The sequence below is a fragment of the Lathamus discolor genome, chromosome 5 (assembly GCF_037157495.1).
Source record: "Lathamus discolor isolate bLatDis1 chromosome 5, bLatDis1.hap1, whole genome shotgun sequence".
NCBI lineage: Eukaryota > Metazoa > Chordata > Aves > Psittaciformes > Psittacidae > Lathamus > Lathamus discolor.
In genome coordinates this window covers 51845657-51862438 of record NC_088888.1, presented here as the reverse complement: position 1 = coordinate 51862438, position 16782 = coordinate 51845657, and the positions used below count along the sequence as shown (strand labels likewise).

Below are 16782 nucleotides of genomic sequence, written 5' to 3'. Positions count from 1 at the left end.
TTGAAAGGTAAAGAACTAAAAGGAGGGAAATGAAGAAGAGATTGCAAGTCACCCACCTTCTCTGGCAGGACTGAGAAGGTCCAAGCACCGCATTCACCCCTAGCATGAGACAAGGGAAACTGAAGATGGTCTTTGAACGCTTATCAATAACTCCAGCTACAGGAAAGAAGCTTTCCCAGGTTACCTACAATCAGCTATCTTCCTATTTCAACCTCAATTCTATTTAACATTTGGAAAACCAAACTTTAAACCCCCCAGTGGGCACGACCAAGCTTGCTGCAGCTTCACGGCTGGAGAGTGACATAACACATAATCCACAGGGTTCTAAAAAGAAGGGCACAACATAGAAGCATGAAACTGGGCAGAAAAGTATGTTTAATAAATGGTACTTGTTACTCTGCAGCCTGGAAACTCACTTCTTTCTGGGATCATCAAGACTCTGTTATAACCATCCAGCTACAGTTTCCTTCAGTGCTACAGTCCAAGCCAGACCCACCACCTTGCACAGTTTCGGGAAGCTACAGTCTGATGCTTTCACAGGAAAAATGGCACCCATTGGGTGTGTATGGAAAAAGCCACCAGCACCAACATGAGTAACTAACACCAAGGCATTGTACTGCAAAGGACAAGAACCAGACAAGCAGGCAGGGCAAGTACAATGAAACCTGCCCTTCAGAACAAGATTTGGGACCTGTCACAGGAAGGAGTAGCAAAGAACTGATCAAACCAGCAGCTACAGCTGCCCCTGAATATTAATTGTAATGGTGAAGGTACCCCTCCATGTCTTTTCTTAAATATGGACAGATAGTTTTAGTCACTGCCTAAGGTTCATAGAACTAAAACAAACAATGCAGATTTAAAGTCATTGATTTCCAGTCATATTCCTAGTTCCTGAACCCAAACAGAATAAACAGAATCAGCAAAGCATTCCTTTGTGGCACCAAATGCAAAGTCTGCTCCACATGAAGCTCAGGCTCGGCTATGGCTTCATCAGGCAAATAAGCAGCAAATACACTACCAGCACAGTCACGAGAAATTCACTAGAAAGTCACTCTGTCAAAGACCTTACATGCGCTGCCACCAGTTGGGTAACTATGAAGAAACTTCCTAGTTGTTTCCAGCTGAACAAGTGAGTCAACTGCATATCCAGTTGCAGATTAAGTTGTGTGGAACCTAATAAACTTCAGAGTCACGTCAGAGCAGGTTACTGGAACAAAAGAATTATTTGTAAAAATTACATCACATCAAACTGCTCTTGCCTGGGGACAGCAGACTTCCTCCATTTATTCAAATTCAATTCAATGTGTTTTCCTTCTGCACATCAATAGAGGGCACTTGACTAAAGATGAACAGAGACTGCAGAAAACATTCCTGGATCAATTTTTTATAAAAGCTGTTGCACACAGCAACCTAAGGTAGTTGCAGTAGATTCAGCAGATTTACACTTAATGTGTAAGTTCCTCTTCAAAGCTACTAGTGTAGTTCACAGTACAATTTTAAATAAATCACAATGCCACTGTGCTAACCCTACTTTAACCAAGAGGAACAGTTTACTACAGGAATTGAATCTAGGACACCAGCTTAGTAAAAAGCTCGCCTAATTGGAATCAAGTATCCAAAAACATCAATAATTTGGTTTTAAGTTATTTGCTTTATTCTGTCTTAACTCAATATAATACTAATTATTCTAGAACAGGATAATGCATTGGCACTGAGAAACAGTGTAACTGAAGTATGTGTGGGAAGGAGAAAATAAAATTAAGATGGAGATGAAAAATGTCATCAGAGCTCTAAAGACTAAAGACTCATTAAGCATGGAAGAGTGGGAAAACACTAAGTCTTTTACCCTTTCCTGTTGGATTTTATTAGAGCTTCTAGCATTTCTGAATAGAATCATGCCCCCAAGTGACCAGGAACACCACTGACAATGCCTGGAGTTCAGGATCTGCCTTCAGTTTTTCAGTGCTGTTGTAATTACTCCATGATAGCGTTCTACCATCTGCAATCGCCTTTCAAGGACACTGTGAACTGAGACTGAAGTAGTGCCTGTTCTTCTCATGTGGGTGTAGAGCACACTGAAATACACATTGCGTAAGTGCACAATAACTGATCACGTAATCAGTTGCTACTGCTCAGCCAAGGGGAAATCATTAAATCAAGTTACAATCACTTTTTATTTAATATCTTAAAGTGTTCATGGTAACTCCGTGAAGCACTGAAGTCTGAACTTTTCTCTAAAGAATACCAGTAGCTTATTAAATTATTAAAATGACACATGATTCTGCAGTAAACAGTAACTGCACAAACATCATAAACCCAACCCACCAACATGAAGAAAGCTGTTTTTTTTAATAAGTCAGATCACTAATACAGGAAGCTAACTCAGGAGCTCTTTAGTCCCCACCTTGCCCAGACTAGTTAACTAAGGCAATGCAGAACTGTAGGATAAGGAAAAAAATCTGCCCGCACTGACATAGATAGCATGCTGAGGTGTCCATGGAAGACCCACTTTTCACTCTATTCTGCTGCTAGCATCAATAAACCCCTATCCCTCTTGTGCAGTGTCACCCGTATAAGACATTGTTCTATGTCAATTTCCACAGAAACAAACTATTTCTAATAAACAAAACACCAAAAAATATTAACAGCACTCTCTAAATTCATTTAAAAAATAATAAAAAAAAATAAATCTGTGAGGCATACTACCTTAAGAATATATGCCACTTTATGCAGTACAAAGCCCTTAGGAACAGCATGCAAATAATTTTCAGAAATAGTTTATTTCTAAAAGAACTGTGGACTTCATGACCTCACCTCATTTAGAAAGACCCAAAATACCTGAATTTCTCCTCCTATTATACTCCGTATATAAATTATGACTTGCGCATGTAGCAGACTCAAGGTCAAATCCTCAGCCTTAAAAACCTAGAAAATGGAATATAGAGGACCATAAGCGGGTGCTTAAAACACCTAATTAACCAGCCTTTTCCAGGTCTTACTGAAATTTTATCCTAAATCCAAGAAACTCTCCTGACAACAGCTACAATAATAACAAAAGATTTGTTCCAACCAGTGTGTTCCCACATTTAAATTCCAGTTAACTGCAGCTGGCAATATCATTGTTAAAAGTCTCAAACTCTATTTTAAGCCTATTTGCTTTAAAACCACACTTGTACAAAACCGCGCTTTAAATACAGACAAAACAGAATTTTGCCTTCACATTGGTTCAGATTGCAACACCTCAGTGATTCCATTTACTTTTCACTCTCCCACTTGTATCCTTCTCTAGTTAAAGAGCTATCATGTGAATCTGCTGGTCTTACAAACAGTGGCAGACAGTTTTTCACCAGTGTTTCAGCCTGTTGTAGCTGAATGTTTTAGCTATCAGGCTTAAACCACAATACAAAGGCACATATCAGAACTCTAATATTCTTCAGGGCTTACTCTATGCTTACAATTTTCTCCAGTTACATAAAGTGAAAGGGAAAGTTGTACAATTAATGTAATTCAACTCCCATTTTAACAACATCCAGTGAAAATACTGGCTTATAGAAAACTTGGGATGCAACAGAAATTGGACTAATTCACTGTTACATGGCACAGTGATCTCTGCTTGCTGAAGCTGACCTTCTGGGAATGTGCTCTACATGAACTGATGTTTGTCCTACCTCAATAAACAGAAAGCCAGCTGAAAGCATGAGTCCTTAGGAGAAAGAATCTTTCAAAGCCAGGCAGATTCCCCACAGTCATATGCGGATTGTGGCTACTGAATTATATGCATTTATTTATTTAATCTTGCAGTATGCAAAGCATATGTTTCTCCAGCTGGGCTGATTTTCAGTGTGCTTGAACAAGTCAAATCTATCACTGACCTTGCCAATAGTGAGCAAGGGTAGATTATGCCATCCTTACTGACTTCACTACTATCACTGCACAAAATCCTGCCACAACCTTTATAAACTAGAGGAGCTGGGAAGGAAGAGGTAGGAAGGGAATATGGATGCTTTTATTCAGTTAGCATAGTTTCCATAACTTGAGTACAATTAGAAAAGCAGAAATCTAAAACTGAAAGACTGCATGTACTTTATCCAAGCCAGATTTTGCTCTGTGTTTCCAAGCAAAAATCAGCATTCTAAGCTTAAGATGTCAGTGGAGGCATGATAGTTACCTTAGTTACCTGTCTAGGTTGTAGGGTTCTTACTTTCTTCAGGGACTGCACTGAATGACATATGCAGTAGCTACAAAGAAAATACTACCAGCAAAGCAAAACAAAGGTATATAAGTCTGCTTCCTCAATGACCCATGCATGGGAGAAAGACTAGAGAAGTAATATGTGGGGGGAGGAAAAACCGTGGCTAGTTACTTCTTCTTGCACTTTCTGTCAGAGGCACAAATTAAATCTTTCCAGCTAGGCAGGAAGTCCCTACTCCTCTAACCATATCCTACAACTGTGGAGTTGTCCCTGCAGATGAATGCAATTCCCATTTTGCTGCCTCTTTGGAACATCTTTTTAAACAAAATGCTTTCCCTTGTTTTGTCTCACACAGAGAATCTATTCTACAAAATGCAGAAAACTGTCAGATTTCAAAGAACTGCTCCTCTTCATCTTCACAGTTGTAAGAAGTCTGAAATTAGCATTTTAAAGCTTTTCAATTGGGCTTTTTGTTAGCTTTACTTATTCTACTTTCATCTCTTCCATTTGTTGAAAGATCAGATATCCTATTGTACAATTTGTTACATGCACTTCAAGAGGAGGAGGAACAAAAAAACATAGGAAAAAAAAATATGAACTCATACTCTTATCCTACTAGGCATATCCCTAGTATGACAAATTAACATGCCTGGTAGAAATACAGATTTGTAAGCAGGCAGGACTTGGTTTACTGAATTAAAAATATGAAAAATTATATATATATATATTGCTAGCTAATCCTGTTTCTGTGCATCACACTCATTCCCTGTCTATTCAGTCCCTGTAAACAAGTGACCAACAGGCAATTTCTCAAGGAAATACTGAAGCAAGGCTTTGAGACTTCTCTCAAGTTAATTGCAACTGCCATTAAGCTGCCACATAAGTGAAAGTGCAACATATGAAACCCAGTTCTAAAACTACTGCTCCTTCAGTAAATACTGATTAAAACACCTTGATAATAAATTCTCCATCTGAAAGCCCAGGCAGGTGGAATGAAGCGCTCCACCCTGTGTCAGTCTCTGTATTTCTGTCCTTCATATTAAGAAAGTTAGGGACAAACCTCAGCCATCTTTAAATTCATATTTCAAAAGTCCAACACAATGTGTGCGATCTTGTTTTATAATCAGATAAAAGATAAGCCTGGAATGAGAATTACATTTACTTTGGATCAGATTCCAGACTTTCAAACCTTAATCATAAGTTTTGTTCTAGTAAGACAGAAATTTAGCAGCTGCCTAAGTCTAAGAGGTGCCAAAGCTCATTATACACTTCTTTGGTTTTATTATTTAAATCTGAAGTTTCCCTAGCTGTTTGCAGATCTGCTTCTCATCACTATTAACCCAGACCTGAAACCAAACCAGTGAGACATGGCTTGCAGGCATCACTGACCTCACTAAGCTTCAGCACACAACACTGCAACTCATGTGATTCAGGCTCCCCAGGTTTTACAACACTGCTCAAAGACAGTCACATGGATTCTCTAAAAATGTTAGCAGTAAGTCTGAGAGTCTAACTGTCCTTCTCCTGCCTGAGGCCTGCTGCTCTACACTGGATGTTAAGAATTGCCTTAAGTTTTGCAATTCCAGCTGCTCAGTGGAACACTTTCAAAAAAAGTCATGGAAAAATGCTCCACAGACTAGTTCCCTAAATCTCAGCTCAGAGATGTTGCTGATAAAACATGAGTTTCAGGCTGAGGAAAATAGACTCCATTCCCTAGATGTTGCTACGTGATGTTATAAGCACGCACTTGTGCAGAAATGCTGGAAACGCAAGGGAGACCACTGATGCTTGTTTGAAGAAGAGCTGAAAGAACCTTCTTTTCACAGAATGCTCTGGAGTTTGGGATGCCAAACATACATAGGTGCTCTCCTGGCTTAAACGTCCAAGAGAACTCAGTGTGCAGACAATAGTGTATGCTGCTTCCCATTAGCTAGCAGTTACACTGTCAAAGTCCTAAGAATGCCCCGCGAACAGCTTCTCTTCCAAAGACACAGCAGCCCACTACAGCTAGCACTGTAGTAGTCCACCAGCACTTCAGGCAAGGCAGAAACAATTTACAACTCTTATCTTCAACATAACAATCAACTGCATGATTGGATCAACAAACAGATCAATAAAATCTGCTCTTGAAAGTTAAAAGGATGCTAAGCTACCCCAGCTGCTACCAGATACACATATATAGGTCCACTCCATTAACACAGACATTAACCCAAAACAAAAACACTACCTCGCAACTGATTTAATTATGGAAATGGTGTGCTAAACCAGCACAGAGATGAGCTTTGCTTGTCAATCAGTTACAGTGGGTACATAAACTAGGAAATAAAAGTACTAATACAATAGCAGTGTCAACAGTATTAAATGTGAGACATTTAATACATATATTTAATCTTGTATGTGTATGGCATATTAAAAACAGAATCAGAAAAAAAAAACCCAGATCAAATGTATTACTTGGAGGGTGTGTGTGTAGTAATTCAACCTTGAAGAAATGCTATGGTAAAGACTGTTGTTCCAACCAATGCTACTTCCTATAAAACTCTGGTGTATTATGAAACCTCAGCAGCACAGTGTTGTCTAATATAAGAAGCTGTTCTTTATTTCTCCCAAAAGTTAAAGGGCCAGCTTCTAGCTGGAAAAGCCAGCTTTCAACTAATCTGTATTTCATCTATATCTCTGTAGCGGTATTCACAGTTTGCTTGCATTTTAGAAGCATAAATTAGATTTGAGGGCCCCCCTGAAATGATTTGGTGATTGAAATGAAACTTTCTCACTCTTAATCTCTCTCTGAAAACAAGTGTATCTACACAATGCTAGATTAACCAAGAAAATTTCAAATGTGTTGAGGCATCTCACAGATCCTAAGCATTTCTGGACAGAAGCACAAAATCAAATCAAATGCTTAAAAAGAAAAACATGGATTTTGGGTCAAGACGCCTGTTTCTTTCCCTATTCCTTCCTAACCAAGATCATAAATTGCAGTCTAAGAGACGCCTGCTCAGCAGCTGACTAGAATTATAGGTCCCCTAAGCTTGTAGGTTTGTCCTCATTTGACCTGGAAGCTCTCACAGCTCACACCTTCCACCAGGAAGGTGGACAGGTACTACATATGGGAACAAAATAGCTAGAAAAGTGTACATAAGCCCTTAAAGAGCTCAGTCTAAGAAACATGTCCAGCATATTGATAGGATTCAGATCCTCATAAAATCTACCAGAGGGGAATGGACTACAAGAATAACTGAGTGGTTACAGTTCAGCAAGGTCTACAGAAAGGCAAGGGATGGAATCCAGCTGTGTACACCTACCTGTCCTAGAAAAGTGCTTGGCTGGAGCTTCTGAAGGCAAAGCTCCTGTTTCTAAAGCTATGAAGCAATGAAGCAAACAGACACTTGGACTCGGGTCTTGGAACGGCAGAAGCACCTGTCTGTTGCTCAGACTTCTCAACTTTAAAAACGAAAGGAGAGCAGGACTGCAGGCAACTCCTGTGGCGCATCTCCTCCTATCTAGGCCTGGCAGCCTGCTTTTTAGTACATCTTGTTTGTCACAAGGGGATCGAGACAGAGAAGCGGGAGATGAGATGGAAGAAGCAGGATGAGACTAAGGACTACCTGGTTAATTATGTCCAGCAACTCTCTTCACAGTGCTCCAGTTTTAACCTCTGATTTCATTTTATGTTTTCACCTGACAACTTAGGTTTCTTTTTCACACTTTGGAGTCTCAATATCTGTTATAGGTTGGCAGGTGCCCGGAACACTGAGTGAATTAACTGAGCAGATTCTATAAAATAAAGTGAAAGGGCTTTTATGGAGCCAGTTTGTTAATTTTTAGGTTGAAGAAATACAATCCTCATGTACAGAAGTGTTTCAATAAAGCAAAACTGCAATTTTGATTCCCGTCTGTTGAGATCTAAATTCTTTCTGGAAGAAAATATAAAATGTAGCTGGAAAAACAGGCAAAACCCAACTATGCCATTCGTCTATGCTACATATACAAACTCCTAGAACCCGCCTGCAAAACAAAGACTGAAGTTTTTATTAATACTGACTTAACTGATCAGAAGTTTTAATAATAAAATACCACATCCTGCACAACATTAAAAATATGCATGTCAAAACCTAGCCATGCGCTGTTCATGGCTAGCACCCTTCTGATGAACAATACACTCTGTGATTTGAGACAAAACTGTATTTCCTTTACACACACATATGAAAAACATAATGGAAAATGGAAGGAAAACAAAAAGGACTGAAAACCTTAGCAGCCTAATTTAACTCTAACTTGAGCACCCCTATAAAGTATTGAAATTTACACAATCTTATTTACATATCTAATATGTACTTCAAAGGGTAAGCTGCAAGGTCACAGTTTCTATTCCTGCTAAACAGTTCAACCTACAGCAAATATTTGATGCAATCCTTGCTCAGCAAACATCTCAACCTGCCATCTTAAGGTGCCACATAACTGGCCAGAACAAGACTGGCTTATTACCAGCAGCCATCTTACTAATTATTTATTCATTTAATAAATACAGAGTGATCTTATACTTCACCAGGATAGATCACACTTAACCATACAGACAAAAGACTAGATCTGCTGCATGGGTGACACAAAAGTATTAAATGAGCAAGTGAGGTCAAAGAGTGAATTCCCATGAATGAACCTTAGAAACTAACCTTCAACAGGGCACATCACAATTATTAACTTTCATATAAAACATGCATAAACGCGACTTACAGCACTGTGTGATCTTCTGGATGTTAGAAGTTATGCGTTGGGCTAGTTGATTAGGGTCCCCAAAACCTGCACCGTACGACATGGCTGAGTAGATTTGCTCTCAAGATCATTCACGACAGGAACAAGTCAGACAGTCTCCACCTATTAAGGACACCTAACGCCCCCCCCCCCCAGAAAACAGAATTATGTATTGGTCATTGGTTAACAAAAGTCTCCATCATCATAAGGAAGAATGAGTAAGAAAAGATTATAGAAAACTCCAGATACTAAGGTTTACCCTCTCAAAAAACACAGTACTTCAAAGGCAGAACTTAAGGGGAAACCTTCTTAAAGTATTAAATAAGAATATGATGTCCTTTTTGAATTTCATCTGCTGCCATTCCTAAAAAAGATGAATGTTTAATCTCTCAATGCCAAACCCTCTGATTAATTACATCCCAAACCAATTATATGGTTATTTCCATACCATGTATCACTTATCCCATAAATATAACCTAGCATATATAAACTGCTGGGGGGGGTGGGGGGGTGGGGGGGAACAAATAACAAAAATCAGCAAACCAGCAGGTATCACACAAGGTGTCAGAATGAAGGAGACGCCCAATTCCCTCTAAACACTAATAATTTGTATCAATTTCAGGTTTAGTTGTAATCTGGTTTCATCTGAATTCTATGAACTGCCACTTTATCCTGTTTCCGCTGCCATGTTTCTCAATATGAATTAATTTTTCAACAGCCTGAGTACAGAAATGCATTTTTAGGGCTGTTTTTTGCACCCAGAACTATCACACCTTATCCAAAATGATCAAAATCTGACCACACAAATACTCACAAATACATTTGCCCTAAAAGCACATGTATAAAATCAAGCAGCACATAACTACTAAAGATGGCCTAGCCTGGTTTTCATTCACGCAGATCAAATTTTAGCATAAACAAGATATTGTAATGACACTGTAAATCCAAATTAACAAAACAGCTTAGGATGCACTTGCAAGTCAAAAGTAGTAATTTATCTGTTCTGCAGTAAGAATGAAGACTAATTAAGCACGTGTGTATGCAACAGAATCCCAAAATTTCATCCAGGCTGTGCTTAGTCTCAAATTTATCTTTTCCACCCCCCTGCACATCACCTTCATGGGTTTAACGTTTTAACTTCACCAGTTCTCCACACTTGTACTGTTCAACCCAAACCACCTGCCTTTCAAGCAATGTCCTCTTCTCCTGGCCTGCCAGCTTCTGGTTAACAGACACTGCTACAACTCCAGTTACAGTGAGAGAGAAAGCACATCTAAATGTTTAAACAGAAAAGAAGGAAATGAAAAGGCCTACTGATTTGTCAAGTGTGATACCAGCTGTGCTACAGTTTGCAAACCCAAGCCCTTACGATTTAAAAAAAAAAAAAAAACAAAAAAACAACAAACCAAAACACACCACAATTAACAGTCATTGATGCCAAATAGTATTTTCTTTCACCTTCAGAAATGCCTGTATTAATACAGTACAGCAACATCTTGGGTTGTTTAAAACATGACTGTTTTCATCTCTCCATGATATGAGATGATCTCCAGTGGAGATGCCAAGACATTGCACTAGCTGGATATATCCCACCAGAATTTCACGAGGGGTGTCACTGCAGAGGTCAGGCTAATCCCTGCTGCCCTTCAGGTTCTGTGGTAGATGAACAAGCTACTGCTACTATAAAGACAAACCCTGAAAGACTTTGACATGGCTGCTCCCAAACCCTGCCTAGAGTCTTCAGGTGCTGAAGTGTGTTCCCTAAAAATGAAAAACCTGACTGTAGATGACTGTTTAAATATATATATATATACATATATATACACATATATACGCAGGGAGTGTATTTGCACTCTTACACATACTTGCTGCACAACTGCCTGTGAGTCATGCTATCTTTCTGCAGTATCACTTCCTGTCTTTGTACCATATGTACATTCAAGTTATTTTGCATCACAGACTGTGACTGTCTGAAGTCAGCCAGCCAGCCTAAAACCCACTTATCTGGCCCAGGGCTGGCATAACAACCCTTAATCTTTTTTGAAACTCTAGGTAATACTGAGTTGAGCTTGTATTGTAAGATCAAACCCATGCAAACTTTAACAGCAAATAAAATCGCTCTATGCCTTAGCGTATTGGCTGAGTATGGAAATTCTACCAACTTAGTAGAAAACACATTCATAGGCATAAAATAAAAATAAGAACAAACCTAAAAGAAGTTAGTTTGAAAAAGATTTCTCAGAACTGTTGACATTGTTTCTTTTAAAAGGTATGACTATCTCTTAACACCTTGGTATCATGCTATCTACAAAGTTAGCACTGGCTAAAAATACTTCTTAGCTTAATATAACATTTAATGTTAAAAGTTAAACATTAAAATGCACCTTCTGGGAGAGAAGACAGCAAAAGACCAAATTACTTTGTGCAGAATGGCTACAGAACTGAAAAGTTCCTTCACAATTGTCTTTACTCCCTTCATGTTTACATTCACTGTTCTCAGCAACAGCATTACAATCAAGGGAATTACAATCAACAGACTATTTCATCCAAGTCTTGACAAAAACGGTGATTTTTTGTTTTTCAAATTTCTACAGCTAACCATAAGAACTTTTAAGCAAGTTATACTGCACTATACTGACAAATGTAGAGTTTGTCTCAATACCAATTAGTCTCGATACCTGATACTAAGCTTTTCAACTTTCTAGCTACACAATTGGGCAGCCAAACACAACACATAAGGAGAGGATGTACACATAATAGATTGCAAAGTCCATGGAGTTATAGTTTAGCTTTTTGTCTGCACATGTAGATCCCTCTAATTGTTGACACAATTCTTTGCATCAACACACATATTTCAGTTGAGGTTTATAGCAAATTTGTAGGACAGCAGTGTAAATTCATGGCTGTTCTACTCTATACAAATTCTTCCACCAGCAATGCCCTTTCCAAGTATGTTAATAATGCAGGCTGGTGACAGGATAAGCTCCTGGTCTGGAGAACAGACAGAAAGATAGGTAAGGGGTCAGCCATCAGCTCTTGTCACTTCCCCGTCTTTACCACAAACTCCCCAAGTCAAGAAAAAACAAACTGAACAGTCCAAAGAGAAGGAAAATTTTGCATCTTTTAAAAAATTTATTTTATTTCTTTTTTAAACAGGAAGTGTGAACTTCTTCATTCTAGTTCTGAGAGCAAAATGGACGTCTGAAACAAACACCCTACGTCCACTCACACACCCTTTGCTAGTTAGTGCTGAGTTACTCAAACATCAACATGTTTTCTAGAAAGTGTTTGTCAGACTTGGAAAAAAAAAATCCACTTTTCCCTTGGCTACATTCAGTAAGATCATTGCTGAATGCAGAGACAAGAAAGTGGGACCTCTGCAACTGAGGAGCTCCCCAGTACATTTCTTGAAAACTCCATCAGGACAAAGGGATGCAACATGGCAAGCGCAGCACGTTAGACCTCAGCTGCAGTCACCTAAGTATCTTGCAGGTTCCAGTCAGATACCATTAATAACCATCCAATCTATTTTGTATTTTCTTATTTAGATATTCTAAGAGTTTTCCTTCTACAAATCCAGCCTACATACATTAGGGTAAGAATCCTTAAACTTACTGCTTAAGCAATGTTTTAGCATCAGGACTTAGAAACATGTACATGGATCCTTAACTTCACAGAAACCAAAAAGTACAAGCTGCATTCCACAGAAATGCCTGAAAATTTAAATCTGACCTGAAGTAGGATCTTATGCCTTCAAATATCCATAAACAAGTCATGGGGCTTTCTTGTGCCTCATTAATTTTTTTTTTTTTCTAAAAAAGGTCACAGAAACAAAGCTTCTCCCAAACAACTCCTGAAAGTGACTTCCTTTGTAAACTACTGCCAAAAAAAAAAAAAAAAAACTGCAAGATGTTTCAGGCAGGGTGAAACACAGACAAAAATGATAAACTGCTGAAAAGTCCTGCGGAAAAAAATTTGCAGCCAGTCACAATGTTAGCTACACAAAATTTGTATCATGGTAACAGCCATGATTAGAAAGATTTCTGCAATGCAACACTGCTCAATCTATTTCATCTCAGTGGGTTTTACCACCCAAATACTGAGATGAGACAAGGTGCATCTACAGAGTGACCTATGGCACCTACCTAAGGCAATCCAAACACATTACCACCTTCAGACAGCAGCATCTGCTCTTGATTTTAGCAGTAACTTTGCAGCAGGTAAAATTAATCTTAAAAAGAAAATTAAAACAAACAAAAAAGTCTTGTAATAAAGGGTAGACTGTATGCAGGACTCTCTGCTCCGAGAGGTAGACTCTCTGCTCCAGCACTTCAGGGATACTCAGAACCAACTCATAGCAACTGACTTAGTAATACAGAGGTGAGTATTAAATCTATGATTATTTTCTCTAATGGGGATGAGGGAGGTTAAGTTTCTTTTCTGAATTTATCTATTTTTCCCCCCTTTTATTAGGCTAAAATATTTAGAGACAGACATTGTATTTTCCACTTTGTGCTTTTACAGCTTTTAATGTGCTAGAATCCTGGTCCACTGCCCCAGAGCAGGCTGGGGCTTCCATAATACAAAACCAATTGTGTAGCATAATAGACATGAAAACAAAATAGCAGTAAAACTAAATCCTTCCTGTCTTCTTAAAAAAAGGCTCCAGATTTTCTTTTATCATCTAGTTTCACGTAGAAGGCAGACTTAAATCCATATAGGGTAGGGAAAAGCAAGCAAAGTTGATTTAAAACTTTGTTTGCTCTACTGCAGCAACACTAACATAAAAGACATCAAAAGGTATTTTGCTATTATACCCTGCCCAATTCCCACAGCCTTGCCACATTAGTAATACTGAAAAAAACAAGCTATGCTATGTAATGGCTAGAAGTACTTTTTTCTTAGAAGGTAAACAAACAAAAAAATTTGACTGTGCCACTGGTCAGTGTTTTAGTAATTTTCCCAAGAAACAATTCTGTTTAAAGCAGTGGCATTCAAGACTGACCAGTGCGGCAAACTAAAATATAGAAGCCTGAAATATATTAGGCCTAAGACATCACCACTGCATAGCATATCTGGCTAGAAGAAGAATATGCTTATCATTCTCTGATTTGCCCACACTGACACTTATAATGAACTAGGTGAAGGAAGCACATAGCTTCCACAAACCTAACAGAACATACTAGTTCTCGGGGAAGTACCTTATGTAAGGAAATTATACTTCCTAGAAGAGCACAAAGCATTTAGAAGCCTAACAGTGAAGCAGGAATAGGAAAATGAACACTGGAACTACTGGGGAGAGAAGAAATTGAAGGGCTAAAAATTGGACCCAAAATGAGTGTTTTGAAATGTCAAGTTTCTTTTACAGAATCATAGAATGGTCTGGGTTGGAAGGGACTTCAAAGATCATCTAGCTCCAACCCCCCTGCTATGGGAAGAGACACCCTCCACTAGATCAGGCTGCTCAATGCAAGCTTTTGCAGCTGGTAGACAAACAGCATCTCCTTGTTGGAGTAGAACTCCAGGGCATCTAGCATGCGATGTGTTCACACCAAAATCCCCCTAACAGCAGCTTGTTCACTTTGAACCAAATGCTCAGATCAAGTACACAGAAGAAGTTCTTTGCACAAAATCTGACTGCGCTGGATGCTTAGTCTCTCTGAGGCCTGACAGGATACTAATGACTACATATAGTTCATAGTCACTTCCCCGCCCTGCCTTCCCCCCCAGACAGTTTCACTTCAATATAAGCCACCAAGAAGAGTGCTACTTAATATTCTGATATAAGGCTACAAGAGATGCTTTCATGAATGGAACACAATTACAGTTTATAACAATGCCACCATTTAGCATCACTTTCTTCTAACTTTAACATATTTTAACTTTTTTCCCCTCCTGTTTCCTTCTTTTCTATTAATAGCACTCACACAAACTCCCAGAAGGGCTGCACTGCTAACAAAGTGCACACCTTGATGATGATGGGTAAGGAGGGCTCCGTTCACCCGTCAGCATTACTCTCTGCCTTTCCACCGCTTGCTCCTCAGTGGAGGTGGTCACAACGCAGAAGCATATCGCTTCTAGCAAAGTATCCTGGGGCTCTATCACTGAGCTGCAATTAAGGTGCAGAGTGAAACCCTTCACTTCCTTCTACAGTCTGAAGAAGCGGCCGTTCCTGATGCAGCAGCGAGTGTTTCACCAGCAAAGCAGTGACAAGGTTAGGCCAGTGGCCTAACACACCAGACCCAGGCTCGCTATTTACACTGGTGATTTTTACAATCTCCCTTCCTCCTGCTCACATGCTTTTCTCACCTCGGATCTGAAACAGCAGGGAGGGCGTTTCAACATGGCGAAGGTGACCATCCTACCCTACAACTCCATACAAAATGCCGTAAAAGACCGGCCGCAGGCCCCGAGTCCCTCCTCGGAGCATCACGGGCAGCGGCAAGCCTAAAGCCATGCTACCAGGGGCATGTCACCGGACGGGTGCCCGGGCGGTGGAGACACAAGCGGCCGCACTCCAAAGCCACGCCCGCCCCGCAGACCCGGCCCTGCCCACCCCGCTCGCCCGCAACCGCCCCGCTGTCCGCAGACCGGACGGCAGCACCGGGCCGGGAGTGAGGAGGGTGGTGGCTCCGGCCCTAGCGAGGTCCCGCGGGGCGCTTCAGCCCCGTCCACCGCCCTCCCAGAGGCTCCCCCCGGCTAGCAGCCCCTCCCCGGTGGCCGGACACCGCCCCGATCCCCCCCTTCTCCGATCCCCCCCTTCTCCTCTCCCCCCCCTCCCTCCCTCCCTCCCTCCCTCCCTCCGGGCAGGCAACAAGCACCCCCCGTAGCCGCAGCAAAGCTCTCGCTGCTCTTACCCAGCCCCAGCGAACCTGGACCCGGCGAGCACTGCTGACGGCGACAGGGCGGGGATAGGCCCCAGCCCTGCCAGCCGCGACATCGGAGGCTTGGGGAGGCGGGGCCGCGCCGCTGCCCGCCCACCGGCTTGAGCGGGCGGGCGTAGTTTGCCCACGGCAGGCCGCCGGGCGCTGCTGCTGCGGCCCGTGGCAACCGGCTCCTTCCCGACCTGCGGAAGGTGGCTCGCCGCTAACAGGGGGAGCAGCCCCAAGCTGTCAGCAGCCCTGTGGGAGTGGAAAAACTGGGGGGTGGGGGGGAAGTGTAATTTAAGGAAAAGGTGCTGTCGCAGCAGAAATTAAGGGGAAAACATGAGTACGAAACAGTATTACAGGGAAAATTCTAATGTTACTATGTTAACAGCCTGTGCTGAAACACTGGCCTTCAGTTTTGGCCACTTCATTTCTAAATGGGAACAGACACTTAGAATAAAGTGAGTGGGAAAGTACCGATATATTTAAAGGTGTCTTTTAAAGGTAGAGGTTTAGAATATTTAGCTGGGTGAAGGGGCAGGCCATGCCAGGAGCAAGAAAAAGTGTAGGGTGTATTTCACATTGCTGCCAGTCCTGGGCTAGATGTACAAGGAGAGCAGACCACGCGTGGCTGTGAGGGCAGCAGTACCACCAGGAAGCTATGGGAGCAGAGACATACGAAGCCCAGTCTCCTTCTGACCCAGGTATCTGAGAAGAAGGGGCAGGGGTGAGCCTCGAGGCCATCTGCATAGCAGCTGGGGTGCTTCTGCATTCTCCCTGGCTCTCCAAAAGGAAAATTACAGGACCTGGTGCTCCACAGTGCCCCGGGTTGGACTGCTTCATCTGCAGGATGCCCCATGTGCGTTAAATCCCACAGAGTAAACAGCACTCAGGACCTAATTGCTGGGAACACTGTCTCCTCCGCACAGACCAGCTACTCTAGAGAAGAGCTGCAAAACTTGGGAAGTGCAA

General features: G+C 41.1%; 1 protein-coding gene across 2 annotated transcripts in view; it reads right to left on the bottom strand.

Moving 5' to 3' along the window:
* Positions 1-15890, bottom strand: part of STX7 (syntaxin 7) — a 33684-nt gene extending 17794 nt beyond the window's left edge. The window contains exons 1-2 of one of the 2 annotated variants that reach the window (XM_065680856.1): positions 15802-15890; positions 8927-9080 (exon numbers count right to left, since the gene is read on the bottom strand). In XM_065680856.1, the coding sequence (XP_065536928.1) occupies positions 8927-9008 (82 nt within the window). In that variant the 5' untranslated portion in view covers positions 9009-9080; positions 15802-15890. Of the gene's footprint in view, positions 1-8926; positions 9081-10127; positions 10218-15801 lie in introns of those variants that run through there. The other variant, XM_065680857.1, reaches the window with a different exon arrangement.
* Positions 15891-16782: the final 892 nt, after the last annotated feature.